This window comes from Mastacembelus armatus, chromosome 6 (assembly GCF_900324485.2).
Source record: "Mastacembelus armatus chromosome 6, fMasArm1.2, whole genome shotgun sequence".
Lineage (NCBI taxonomy): Eukaryota > Metazoa > Chordata > Actinopteri > Synbranchiformes > Mastacembelidae > Mastacembelus > Mastacembelus armatus.
The window spans coordinates 12,626,620-12,640,949 of record NC_046638.1 but is presented as its reverse complement, the minus strand read 5'-3'; the positions used below and the strand labels follow the sequence as shown (position 1 = coordinate 12,640,949).

The 14,330-nt window shown below is 40.1% G+C and overlaps 1 protein-coding gene across 1 annotated transcript in view; it reads left to right on the top strand.

The window, feature by feature from the left end:
- Window positions 1–14,330, top strand: part of lrp5 (low density lipoprotein receptor-related protein 5) — a 66,261-nt gene that overhangs the window by 34,027 nt on the left and 17,904 nt on the right. The window contains exons 11-14 of the mRNA XM_026310950.1: window positions 137–308; window positions 13,248–13,464; window positions 13,570–13,723; window positions 14,082–14,217. Coding sequence (XP_026166735.1) covers window positions 137–308; window positions 13,248–13,464; window positions 13,570–13,723; window positions 14,082–14,217 — 679 coding nt within the window. The remainder of the gene's footprint in view (window positions 1–136; window positions 309–13,247; window positions 13,465–13,569; window positions 13,724–14,081; window positions 14,218–14,330) is intronic.

Below are 14,330 nucleotides of genomic sequence, written 5' to 3'. Positions count from 1 at the left end.
GGGTATATGGAAATTCCATATATCTAAGCTTGAAAAAAGCTAAAACAGATTGACTTTACATATTGGTTATAAATTGTGTGAAATGCATAAATTCTCTGATTGGAAGTTATTATGTTTCTGCCTCCCTCTCTCTCAGCTATATGTTCTGGACTGACTGGGGTGAGCATCCCCAGATTGAGCGGGCCAACCTAGATGGCACAGACCGGGTGGTTCTACTTAACACCTCGCTGGGATGGCCCAATGGACTGGCAATAGATTACTCAGCAGGAAAACTATACTGGGGTGACGCTAAAACTGACAAAATAGAGGTATGTCTAACAGCAGTCTGTACAATGTCTGTATATGGTTTCACCGCCTTCTGTTCAGCTGGAAGACATCTGCTAGACAGAACTGAATAGAACCCAGAAGATGATGAGGTGGAATGATAAAAAATTCTGTCTGTGTGGGTGTGTGCGGGCACTCGCACACAAGTGTGTTTTCAGAGTTACTGATGGGAATGTGGATTTTTCCATTAGCTGGACAAACATACATATCATTTTGTTAAATGGCTGTCATCTGTTCTCTTGGACCAATGCTTTCTTCTTATTGGTCTTGGTGTGCATTAATCTGGCCTTACCTGTTGTGTGTTTTGTTTACTGGAGATATTATATTCTTTAACCACTGTACATACAGTCAAGTGTCAAAATGGCTGAATTTGTATATTTAGATGAAATTATTGTCTTTTTAAAAATAACAGTACTTGCTTGATGAGCACACTACAGCTTAACCCTTTTTTAACTGAGGTAAACCCCAGCAATCTCAGTGGCATATCTATTTTTAAATACCTGTAGAATTGCAACCAAATAGATCGAGCAATAATTCTTTTTGCATATAAAAGCAGAGCAGAGTTTCATATCATGCATTCAGCATGTCCCAGAGTGCTGTTTCCTACTGCGAATGAGTTTGCACAAATCTCGTGAAAATGCACACGCAACAAAACCACTATAATGCAAACCGCGGCTTTGCTGTCGATCTGATCTGCTGGTTACAGTACTTCCTATGTTCCATATATGTCGTCATATCATGAAAAAAAAGTGTAAAAAAAAAAAAAGATTTTCTTTCTACCAGGAATCATAAATATCAAACATGTTTGATATTCCTGGTCAAAGCTCTGACCAGATCAGGAGCAGTAAAATAATTGTGTTGACACCACACACTTGAGGATTCTTTAGACAGATAATTGGTCGCCACAAATCTGGAATCGGACCACGCCCTCACAATCACTGGAGGGGGCAAATCAGGCATGAAATCAGACTTAAAATTGTCTAGTGTATGCCCAGCCTAACATTACATGTGATTTCAAATTGATGCTATGCCACTTATGCATTTTCAATATTTCCCTTTTGATCAAGGCTGCTGACACTGGGGGAACACCGGGTCAGTTGTCCCAGGCCCTGGACCATAGGAGGGCTCAAAAAGCCCACTAATTTTTACATAATCTGCTGGAATAATATGCCAAAAATAAGTAGTTGTGAGACACATAAAAGCTTGTTATTTTTATATTCAGAATTTTTCTTGGTCAGAAACAGTTGTTTCCCTCACTATAATACAAAAAAATGGTTTGGCCTGTCAACATTTGACATCTTTAACAAGGGACATCACAACATCAGTTATTAATTATTAATTATTAGTTATAGTTAAATATAGTTATAGTTCGCCACTAAACATGCTACACAAAGAGACGCCTAGGGCAGTGAAACTAATTAAATAATTTGGAAGTTTTCTGGTGCAGTAAGAAAAATTTTGTACAGTGAGATCCATTCATTCATTGCAGTCTTTCTCGATTGCTTAAACACATTTCTTGAAACTATGGCTCGTATTCTCAAAACAGTAAACACAAATCCATAACGTCTTACGCAATTTCTATTTTCCCAATCAAAATTAAGCTCTACAATCAAAAGCATTCACTCTTGCTGAAGAACCAAACTTTACCCTCAGACATCACACACAAGCCCTCAAAAACACACACTACAAACATAGTTTTACACACTGGTGCAATAAATACAAAACAATATTTCCAAAACTGGTAAGTTATTTTGCTCGTGGTTCTCCCCCTCAAAAACCATTTCACATGATGAACACACAACCAATGTATACATTGGCACATTTTATTCATTCATGTACTACACGGTACAGCACACACACACACACACACACACACACACACACAAAAAATATTTCACCTCAGCATCCTGTCTTTGCTCTGGGTCAGGCTAGAGAATCTTGTCCACAACTCATTTTATGCCTCATGCTTTATAAGCAATCAAAACAGAATGGGTAAATTTGACCCGGGAGGACAAAAGGTGTGTAGTAAATTTACAAAATGACAATACGACACCAGTTATGACCAATTTTTTAGTTTTACCTTTTTAGTGAACTTGTTTTCAAAATATTAACATATATTTTTTAGTTAATTATAGAGAAGAAAACCAATGTTATCACATAACTTTTGAAAATGGGTCAAATTGACGCGAAGACAACAGGAGGGTTAAAACATTTACATGTACAAGCAATATACCTTGATGCCTTTGCACAGTTGCAGACAAGTCTAAAATAACCTCAATGTGTTACTGTGTTGCTGAGACACCACTTGCCAGCAGGCAACTCAGTAAACTGTTTGGGGCCTCCAATGCCTGACAGTGTATAAACTACAGCAATGGCAACTTTTGAAATAAAAAATGTTACGTTTTCGCAATTTTTTTGTTTGTCTCAATTACAGATATCACATAATGGTGATGAATGCTGGTTGAAGGGGCCACATGTTAATTTTTCTTTAGGGTGCCAACAAACTCTAGGATTGTCACATTGTTGTTGTTTGTCATTGTTATTGTTCACATACAGATTCAAAAGCCAGGGCGAGCAATCACAGCCATTCATTATGAATGAGACCTGGCAGCCCTGCACCCCCTGCACAGTTCAATCAATAGATTCATCAATGTTCAGCTACACTACATGAGAAAGTTGAGGAACGTTATGCAGATATCCTCTGATGCAGTTCAAGTGCTAACCAGGTGAACTCCAGTCATGATCATAGGGTGATTTACTACTCCATTCCACTACGTGATGGAATTTGGTCAGCTTCTCAGTTCCCTACAGTGTGTTCATAATGGGTTACTCGGACATCAAAAAAGAAATTATGTGTTCAGCACAGTACACTCGCTAAACTTAAGATTCAATAAAGGCCAGCTATACTTTGTATCCATATGTGTGAAGACGCTGTTAAAGCCCAGAATGTGTCCACACCCCAACCTGAGAAGCAGTGAATAATGAAGTAAGGCAAGGGTGTTGGCTGGTTGTTGCTCTTGTTGCCCTTCCCCCTCCTCAGCAACACTTCTACAGCTTCTTTAAAGCCAGTTCTCCTTTACTCTAAACAATTCACACTATTTCAAAAACATAACTTTAGGTCTCTCCCTCTCGCTTTTCTGTTTTATGTGTATTGTTCCCTGTTTTATATGTATTGTTTCCTGTTTTATATATATTGTTGTCTTTGAGTTTGTTACTAATCAACTAACAGTTTTCTTTTCTCAGTGTTTCTCCCTGATTTTGTGTTCTTGTCACCCTCACTGTGATTTGGTGGTAGTTGTAGCATCTGAACTGGATGTGTTTACTGGTGCTAACATATTTTCATAGTAGCAGAAAATGGAAGAGAGAAAAACAAAATTGTGAATGCCTGAGCTTTCTGGCTGAATGCTTTCCAATTGAAGAGGGGTGGCAGCTCTCTCTCCTCTCCTTTTTACTCTCTCTCTTTCTCTCTGGCTTTGTCCAGCTGAAAGGACCCACCTCAAAGGCCTTTTTTTTTCATGTTTCAGCCTTGTTTTTATGCTGCTGAAAAAAAAACTGCTGGCTGTGAAGACATTTTCATTGTACGTCTGACTGTGTCTCTCTCTTTCTCTCTCTCTTTCATGTGTGTGTGTGTGTTTTGAGGGTTCGGGAGTGAGGACATATTTATATATGTGTGTGTATGTGTGTGTGTGTGTGTGTGTGTCTGGTATTTTTCTCTTTCAACAACGGGTCCTCTACCAGAATTAGCTTGAGGGTCCTGTGCACTTAAATGTTCCTAGACTAGGACTGTAGGACTGTTTCCTTTTGGACAGAGATCTCAGATGTCGTTCCTGGGATCTGATGGAACCATTCTCCCAGTTTTGGGAGTCACAGCCTGAGTGTTACCACAGACACCACCTTCTATCTGGGATTGCTACATCTATCTCTATGGAATACATCTCCTTTTTGCCACCTGTTTGTTTGTTCTCCTGTTTGTCTCCTATTTGCCCACAACTACTATGTCTGGTCACATAGCCATTACCAGTTTGTCAGTCTGTATCTGGAGGTCCCACAAAATCTTAGCCCAGTTGTTTTTAACCACCTTTGGGGATGTTTCCCACTTAGATCTTGGGACTTCCAGCCCATAATTGGCACAGATGTTTATGTACATTATGCTGGCCCTTGGTTGTGGTGTTCTATGTATGCCTTGCCTGCTAGCACCTTACCTCCCAATGTTATGTGGTGGATTGTCTCAGGGGCCTCTTTGCACTGCCTACATCTGTGGTCCTGTCTGGTGTTGTTGACCCAAGCCTCTAACACCACTAATTTAACTGACTTACTACAGATGTATCTTCTATGGTTATGACCATCACCTCACCCAATGCTGTTGATTTTAAATTCATCACAAGGCAACTCACCACCTTGGGTGAATGTCACTGATATCTTTAAATTAGTTAATATTGTATAAAATTGGTCAGAAAATAGGGTGATGATAGTAAACCTCTTTACATACACATCTGAAATTTAAATCAAACTTCAGCATCAGCAAAATATTTTCCTTGAAAATGTGGTCACAAAAATTTAATTTTCAGTATTTTCATTTTTTTCTTTTTCACTTTAATTATTAATATAGTTAATAATATGTTAGTCTGAAAATGCAATGTATATCTTATATTAATTACTACATTAGTGGTGTGTACATAGACTACACTGGAATATTTGTATTGTACCTCTACTTCAGACAATGGTGTATGTGAGTTTATATGGACCATATGCCTGCCTAAGAGCTGAAAACTGTTCAGGGCCAAACATTTTACCTTCTAAAAGCGAAGAGACAATGATAAATGACTAATGCAGACAGAAGGCTTTCTCCAAGAACACTGGAGGAATGCTTTCTCCCTCTCACACTGTGTTTTTCTTTTTTAAAGAAACCTGCCCCCCCCCCCCCCCAGCAACCTCACATCCAACCCCCTTGTCTGAGGGAAAAAAACCCTCTGAAGTTATCGCACAGGCCCCTCCTTTGGACAGAATGCATGTGTGTGCGTGTTGTGTGCTGTTTTGAGTGATGTGTTGCTTTCTCTGCATACACATGCAAAACATCTGCTTTGTTGTGATTATGCAGATTGACTATGTGTAGCACCATTCAGTCACTTTGCAGACCCATATGGTGAGTAAGGGAGCGAATTTGTGCGTGTGAGAGAAGGGAGGTCTGTAGGTTAAAATTTCCTCTGCTTAAGGCCTGGCATCTCTTTCAGTAGCTTGTCTTGGTTCTGTAACCGTCCAGCTAAACAGGTAAAATCTCTACATGAACTGAGACATATGTGTAAATATCTACTGTTACTACAGAAGTTACTACAGTCCCTCTTGAATTATCTGCACACCTCAGTTATGTTTAGACTGCTTCTTTCCCATAGATCTCTCTTGAACTAACGGTAACAGTTAATTCATCTAAATCATCAATACGTCTCTTAGACCTCATCAGACTACACTGCTTAAATACACCCTGGTATTAATTGACTCATCTTCATTAAACCTGGTCAATTTATCTCTAGTAACAATTCAGTTTAATTTTATTTGTATAGCATCACATGACAATACAATCATCTCAAGGTACTTTACAAAAAACAAGACCCAACAAATCCCTGAGCAAGTATTTGGTGACACTGGAGAGGAGAGGACCATTTGGGGTGTGTGAATAGAGGAGAGACTGTAGTAGAAGCTTCATCTGTGGCAGCTATGAGAATCATCTGATAAATTTTATTTCTAATAGTTATGATTTTATTTGTAAAGAAACTCAAAGTCATCACAGCTGAGAACTAAGGAAACACTGGGCTCCACAGATCTCAGACTTTTTTGTCAGCCTGTGTACAGAGCTCAAAAGAAACCTGGGATTATTCCTATTTTCCTGTTACTGATAAAAATTATTAGTAGTTCGGCTTTACAGAGAGCTTTTTATATGTTATTAGGCTGTTTTTCCAGGCTGGACCAAATTCTTCTAAATTTGTGGAACGTGACTTCCTTTCCAGCCTTCGTGATGCCTGCTTTAAGGTACGGATGTGTGAACTGTACCCATCCATTATCTATACCCACTTATTCCTTAGCCAGGGTCACGGGGATCTGTTGGAGCCTATCCCAGCTCTCTTTTGGGTGGAAGGCAGGTACACCCTGGACACACACAGACACTCACACTCACTCCTATGGGCAATTTAGAGTCACCATTCAACCTAACATGCATGTTTTTGGACTGTGGGAAGAAACCGGAGTACCCGGAGTAAACCCACGCAAGCACGGGGAGAACATGCAAACTCCACACAGAAAGGCCAGGTTACGAACCTGGGACCTTCTTGCTGTGTAATCTCCTCTGATTCACTAACTTCCTTTTTAGAGTAGCCACAGTATCAACTGTTTTCACGCAGAGAGGCTACAGCACAGTCAACAACATAATCAACTTGAATTAAATGCAGTCCTGAGACTATTATTTTTAACATTTACATGAATGTTAAAATCTCCTACTATAATTACTTTATCTGAACTCAGCACTAAATTAGATAGGAAATTCAGTTAAAAACTCTTAGTGAGGAACAGGTGGATCATCATCAGCAAGATAAATGTGTTGACATAGGTCTGCTGTGCTCTGATAGCTGCCTGGCGAATGGTACATAGCTGAATGGATCAAATAAATAAAAGACTGAAATGGAGTTTTGTATGGACAATGACCTTTGAGTGGCTCTCAGCTTCCCTGATGCTTTATCCCCTGTGAGGACCATGAAAGACGATTTGAGATGGCTTTGTGAAGTGGTGGAGCCTCTTTTTAACCACTGCCAGTGGTAATAATGGAGCAGGCAAGGACAGACAAACACATGCATGGAAGCTCTAGCTCCATGACAGGCAGCAAGCAAACTAAGTTGTCTGTTCCCTGGCCTGACCAACCAGCTAGAGATGCCTGATGAATACATGACACTGAAAACAATCTTCAATTAGCTAAGCTTAGAGTGAAATTGAAAGTCACTGCAAGCCTAGTCAACACTGTTTATAATGTCCATTATTACAGGTATTTTTACAGTGTTTTCCATAAGTTACTGCCCAATATCAAACATCACCTACATCTCAAAACATTAACCTGAAACTTTATAGAGGTTTGGGGGTTTTCTTGGTCACAGTATGGCTAATTGTGCTTTATGTTTCCATAAAAACCGTTTAATGTGTATATACCTCTCAGGTTAGACAAATAACTGAAACACCTGTTGTTGCTCAGAGTTTTCACAGTGTCCTGCTTCCTCTCCTCCCCCTCCTCTTTCATTCTGTCTCTCAACTATATATGTAGCTTCATTCCTTGTTCCGCAAAGTGACAGTAGCTGCATGTGCCATCTCCCCTGGGACTCAGCCTCTGGCTCGCGTGTGTGTGTGTGTGTGTGTGTGTGTGCTGTGTGTTGTGGCTGAGCTTATGTATCCCATTAGGGTGGTAATATTGTCGGCTGATGTCAGCAATGTTGTGGTGAGCAAGCAATTACAGCTACTTGCCTACAGCATTGTGTGTTTGTTTTTGCAATGTGGACGAGATGCAGAACAGATGATCAAGTTACCTTTTTTCCCTGTAAACTACATAAAATTTTTAAATGCCTTAAATGTAATTAATAATAAAACTTTTTGTGGAAAAAGTAAGAATGTGGAGGTGGAGTTGTCCTCAGCTGCATACAAGTCTGTGAAAAGACATTTTTACTTAAAGATCTATTTAGATAGCCATGGTTATATTTCAGTGGAAAGTTTGTTGGCAGCACGGTGTCTTAGTGGTTAGCACTGTTGCCTTACAGCAAGAAGATCCAGGGTTTGCAACCCGTCAGGGACCTTTCTGTGTGGAGTTTGCATGTTCTCCCTGTGCTTGCTTGGGTGTACTCCGGTTTCCTCCCGCAGTCCAAAAAACATGTATGTTAGGTTGATTGGTCGACTCCAAATTGCCCATAGGAGTGTGTGGTTGTTTGTCTTTATGTGTCTGTACGTGGCCCTGTGATGGACTGGTGACCTGTCCAGGGTGTACCCCTGCCTTCCACCCGAAAGAGAGCTGGGATAGGCTCCAGCAGATCCCCGTAATCCTGGTTAAAGGAGTAAGCGGGTATAGATGATGGATGGATGGATGGATGGACTTGAGGTGACTGCTGGCACTTTCTCTTTGTTTCTGTGGCCCAAAGAGGATTACTTCAGTCTTGTCTCTCTTTATTTGGAGAAAGTTGTTTTGTATCCATACAAAGATCTGTTCAATGTGACACTGTGAATCAAATGGTCCATATTCACCACAACATTTGCTTATAAATGTCATAATGCACTTGGAGCTTTGATTTATGTCGTTTTCGTTCAGCCTTCCGGCACTCTCTTTTCTGGGCCCTGACCGAGTCGTCATTTTTCCACGGCTACTTTTTCCTGTTTGTAATCACTTTATCTTTAACAGTAGCAATCATTTCACAACATTTAGAACACTTGAAGTATATGAATTCAACATATATTATAATGACTTTATCTGAACTAAGCACTAGTCTGGAAAAGTCTGGAAATTCAGTTAAAAACTGAATAAGGAACAGATGGATGGTACACAATAACAAGTAGAACTGATTTTTGTGTTTTCCAGTTTGGATGTAAGAGGCTAAGAGTAAGGCTCTCAAATGAGTTATAATTTTTCTGAGGATGAAAGTTTAATAATAAGTTTGAGTGGAAGATTGCAGCAGCTACTCCACCTTGACCTGTGCTTTGAGTAACATGGCAATTTATATGACTGAGGGGGGTTGATTCATTCAGACTGACATATTCATCCTGCTGTAGCTAGGTTTCTGTGAGACAGAGTAAGTCAATTTGGTGATCAGTTATAAAATCATTTACTAAGAGATTTAGACAAAAGAGACCTAATATTCAGTAATCCACATTCCACTGTTTTTCTGTTCAGTAAGAGGAGTGGTCTTAATTTTTATTAGGTTTTTATGAATAACTCCTCTTGTGTTAACTTCTGATTTATATGATTTAGATGTTCAAGGGGTAGACACAATCTCTATGTGGTTTGAGGTGAGATGATGGCCCTAAGGAAACTGCAGAGAGGCGTTTTAGATTGAGTCTCTGCATCCCGGTCCCCACTCTGGATTGTCAAACTTTAGGTTGGATAATAAACTCGGCCAGATTTCTGCCATCCATCGCTACGAGACCGGGTTTTCCCCAGAACGTAGCCCAATTGTCTATGAAGCCCACATTGTTTGCTGGACACCATCTAGACAGCCAGTGACGGAACAACGACATGTGGCTAAACATGTCATCGCTGGTCAGATTGCATTTGACTATGGTTGCTGGTGTCTCTAGCTTCATGTTTCTGACTATGGAATCGGCAATTATCAGAGTCGGTTTCTCAGCGGGTGTGTCACTGAGTGGGGAAAATTGGTTAGAAACGTGAACAGGCAGGTAATGAGCTGTGGGCTTCTGCTTAGTATGTTTCCATCTGAGCTAGTAGAATCTCACACTTACTACAAGTATCATTATCACTAAGGGAGGCAGAGGAATAACTAAACATGTGGGGAGAAGCCATGCTACTAGCTACCTAAGCTAACTGGTAGGCTAACAAGCGCTAAGTTTGGAAATAGCAATAAATACCAGTCTAAATAGAAAGGTACTTGACTAGTACAGGAATGTGTAGCGGTTATTGATTTGTTCAGACAGGTTAGTTAGTTTTTAGGTGTGTTAGACTGAAGCTAGTCTGTTGCTAATCCGTAGACGAGCTATACAGCACACACAGCACCACACGCTTCCAACAGGAAGTGAATTCACTTACCCGGAAACAGTATTCCCACCAGTATCTACCCAATATGCCCTATGCCTGTGTGAGTTTTTTCAGGATAATCCAGTTTCCTCCCACAATCCAAACACATTCAATTTGGGGTTGGGCTAATTACTGAATTTAAATTGCCCATAGGTGTGAATGTGTGTGTGAACATTTGTCTGTCGTTATGTATCACCCTGTGATAGACTAGCGATCCTTTCAGGGTGTACCCTGGCTCTCGCCCAATGTCAGCTGGGAGTGCTTCAGCCCACTGTGATCCTGAATTGGACTAAGTATTGTAAAGTTTGGATGGATGTATGAATGACATAAATTTATAGGAGTTTTTAAAATGGGAAGAGGGTAAGGAATTATTGCTATTAACAGAGAGCAGAGAGAAAAGTTAAAGATTGGAAGATTTACAGCTAAATGCAACTGGTACTCAGTTATTACATTTCTTGTGCAATACTTGACAATAGTGTCTGTCACACATTGGTTAGCCTCAGGTTGCACATTCGTGAAAAATGTACCTATTATGATACTTTCAAATTCATATGTAAACATTGAAAGATGTGAACTGAAGTTCATTTTCTATTTCTGTTGTGCTATGTCTTATTAGTTTCTCACATTTTGTAGATTCGATAACCACTGCATATCTGAAAGGCATTAAACGGAGGAGTGGATAATGAAACTAGCCTTTAGTTGAAACCATACATTAGTTCTTTGTAAACCTGTTAGGCTGAAATTATTTAGATCCAGTGTCTTAGAATGGAAATAGTGGTGAATGAGTTGGAGCAGATAGAATGTATTAATCTGGACGAATATTTAGCAGTCAAAGTTACAAAAGCTTGTGGGGTTCTGAATGAAAATTCTGTGCAACCACATTGTTTTCCACAGCATTGTATTCATCCTATGTGTTTTATTATGTTTATCATAGAATATCCATGTGTGAGCGTATGAGAACTGTCCTGTGATGGTCTGACTTCTCCCTGCGTGTCCGATGGGAGCTTTGTATCCTTACTATTTGTTCTCTTTCTGTCTTTTTTGTCCATTCCCCTATGTCCATCAAGAAATGAGACACTCTCACACCCAAAATGAAAAAATGGGGTAAACCATCACACTCCCAGTGCATAATTCTTCCTGAAAAAGGCCAGTGGAGAGAAAGAGTAAGCATGAGAAGAGGAGAGAGAAGAGAAAGGAGTCTCTCCCCACCTTTTCACTGGGATGGCCATGTCTAATTGTGTCACACTGATAAATGAATAGGTTTTTTGTTGAGGGGTCAGGAACCTCCCTTGGATCAGAGGCCCATCAAAGTGGTTTATTTTTTCTGTTTGCTCACTCCCTCAACCTCACTCTTGAATGGATATTTAAATGAGTGTTCACTAAACAGATAGATGGCTGCTTATCAGTGTATAATGAAACTAGCCTTTAGTTGCAACAATACATCAATTCTTTGTAACCCTGTCAGGGCGAAATGACAATACTGGCTCAAGACAACACAAGACTGTGAGTCACTCTCTCTCTCTCTACCTTCTGCAGGTATCCCTCTTGCAGCAGCTGTATATTGCTAATACTGGCCCCACCAACCTGCACAGTGTTTATTTGTTTATTGTTCTTTTTTTCTCTCTCTTCTATCCACTTATCCCAACTGGTCGAGGCAGATGGCCGCTCAAACTAAGCCCAGTTCTGTCGGAGCTTTTTCTCCTCTCCACAGTTGCCAAGTGCTGCTCATAAGGGAGTTTTTGGGTTCTATATAAAATGCCTTGAGATAATTTTATTGTGATTTGGTGCTATACAAATGAACTGAATTGAACTGAATTTAATTGAGTTGTAGAGTTGATGACAAATCAAAATCTTTAACTTAAGTGTTTGCAACTCTTAACAAACTCATCCTTCTTTAGAACCTTCAGACTCATACTGCATGACCCAGACTACAGTAAGAAAGGGTTACACAAGAGCACCATGTGGCATGGCACACTGAAGTACTTCAGCAGTGCGTGACAGCCACGCACACAAACACACACACCCTGACCCAGGCTGCAGATGACTGTGTGTGTCTAAAATAAAAGCTTGTGCTATTTTAGTCATCACTAGTCAATGAATAGCACAGACAGTGAGGAGGAGAGCTGGACATAAGTGCTAAGTGCAGTGTTGTCAGTTGCAGCTTTCTTTTCACCCATAGAAATATGCACACATTTGTTGGCAGGGGTGCTCGTATCTGGTTTCAGCACCCTAGTAATAGATGCCTTGTGACTGCTATATGCAGAACAGACAGGTTGTGAGAAATTGTGTGTTACTTATTTTGTATATACAGGTGCATCTCAATAAATTGGAATATCATTAAAAAGTTGATTTATTTCAGTAATTTAATTAAAAAAGTGAAACTCATATAGATTCGTTACACACAGACTGATATATTTCAAGTGTTTATTTCTGTTCATTTTGATTATAACTTAAAGCTAATGAAAACCCAAAATTCAGTATCTCAGAAAATTAGAATATTGTGAAAAAGTTGAATTTTGGAGACTCATAGTGTCACACTCTAATCAGCTAATTAACTTAAAACACCTACAAAGGTTTCCTGAGGCTTTAAATGGTCTGTAAATGTTGTTTAGTGGGCAACACAATCATGGGGAAGACTTGACAGTTGTCCAGAAGACACCTTACACAAGGAAGGTAAGACAAGAAGCTGGCTGTCCAGAGTACTGTATCCATGCACACTAATGGAAAGTTGAATGGAAGGAAAACGTGGTAGAAAAAGGTGCACAAGCAACACGGATAAGGGCGGCCTTGAGAGGATTGTGACACGAAGCCCATTCAACAATTTGGGGAATATTCACTAGGAGTAGACTGCAGCTGGAGTCAGTGCTTCAAGAGCCACCATGCACAGATGTATCCAGGACATGGGCAACAACTGTTGCGTTCCTTGTGTCAACCTAATCTTCAGATGTTGGTTATATATTATTCAAGTTGTCATCACATTTTTTGGTTGTAAGAGGAAGTGTTAACTTTCCAGATGTATTTCTGTCTTCATACAGTTATAAAATTTAACAGTCTTATATTATTTGAATATAATATGATTGAGAATTTAATGTACACTCAGGAAAAGCCATAACGGTGTCTCTGTCTCTCTCTTTCTCTCTTTCTGCTTTTGTCTAAGGTGATCAACGTGGATGGCAGTAACAGACAGACTCTGCTGGAGGACAAGCTGCCTCATATCTTTGGTTTTACTCTCCTGGGTGATTATATCTACTGGACTGACTGGCAGAGACGCAGCATCGAGAGAGTCCACAAAGCCACAGCTGTTCGAGAGATCATCATTGATCAGTTGCCAGATTTAATGGGGTTGAAGGCCACTAAAGTCACAGAGACGCATGGTAAGGAGCACAACTGTAGTGGAACACTGAGCAAAAATGAAAGGTGTTAAAAGCGAGATGAACTGAATGGTAATACTTGCAATTTCTCTCCTTCAATCTGTCCAGGTACAAATGGTTGTGCGGTGAATAATGGCGGATGCAGCCATCTGTGTTTCTGGCGACGACAGGCTGTCAGTTGCGCCTGTCCTATGGGAATGGAGCTCCTCTCAGACCTGCAGACCTGTGTGGTCCCAGAGGCCTTCCTGCTCTTCACCAACAGGTACCTTTCAACTTCCAAACAAAGCCCAGAACACTCTTCCACAGTTCTGTTCATGTTGTCTTTTTACAGCATTTTTAAAAAATAGCCAGAAGCATTGCATTCAAAGTATTTTCTATGTACTTTTTCATGTGTGTTGGGGCTTGGTTGTTGCCAAAACACAGTTGACCTACAGCTCAGTCTTGTAGCTGAATGCTCTATGTAAAAGAGCCCAAAGTCCTCTCCTGTGAAACCAGCTGGGTTCAGGAGGCAGACACCATCTCTACTTTTAAGTGAATGAATTTGAATGAATTTATGTTACTGAGGTCCTAACTTTGATTAACTTAACTAAATTGTTGTCTGGTGGTATTTTTGTTTTCAGGGACAACATCAGAAGCATCTCTCTAGGCACCAACAGCAATGATGTGGCCATTCCCCTGACAGGAGTTAAAGAGGCCTCTGCGCTCGACTTTGACGTCTCTGAAAGGAGAATATACTGGACAGACATACAGGCCAAGGTGAGCTGGGCCAAAAACTTAGTTTAATTAGAATTTTAATTATCTCAGATTAAGTTTAACACAAACATGTATTGTACAAAAAATGATTAGAGCTGCTGCTCATTGTGTATTTC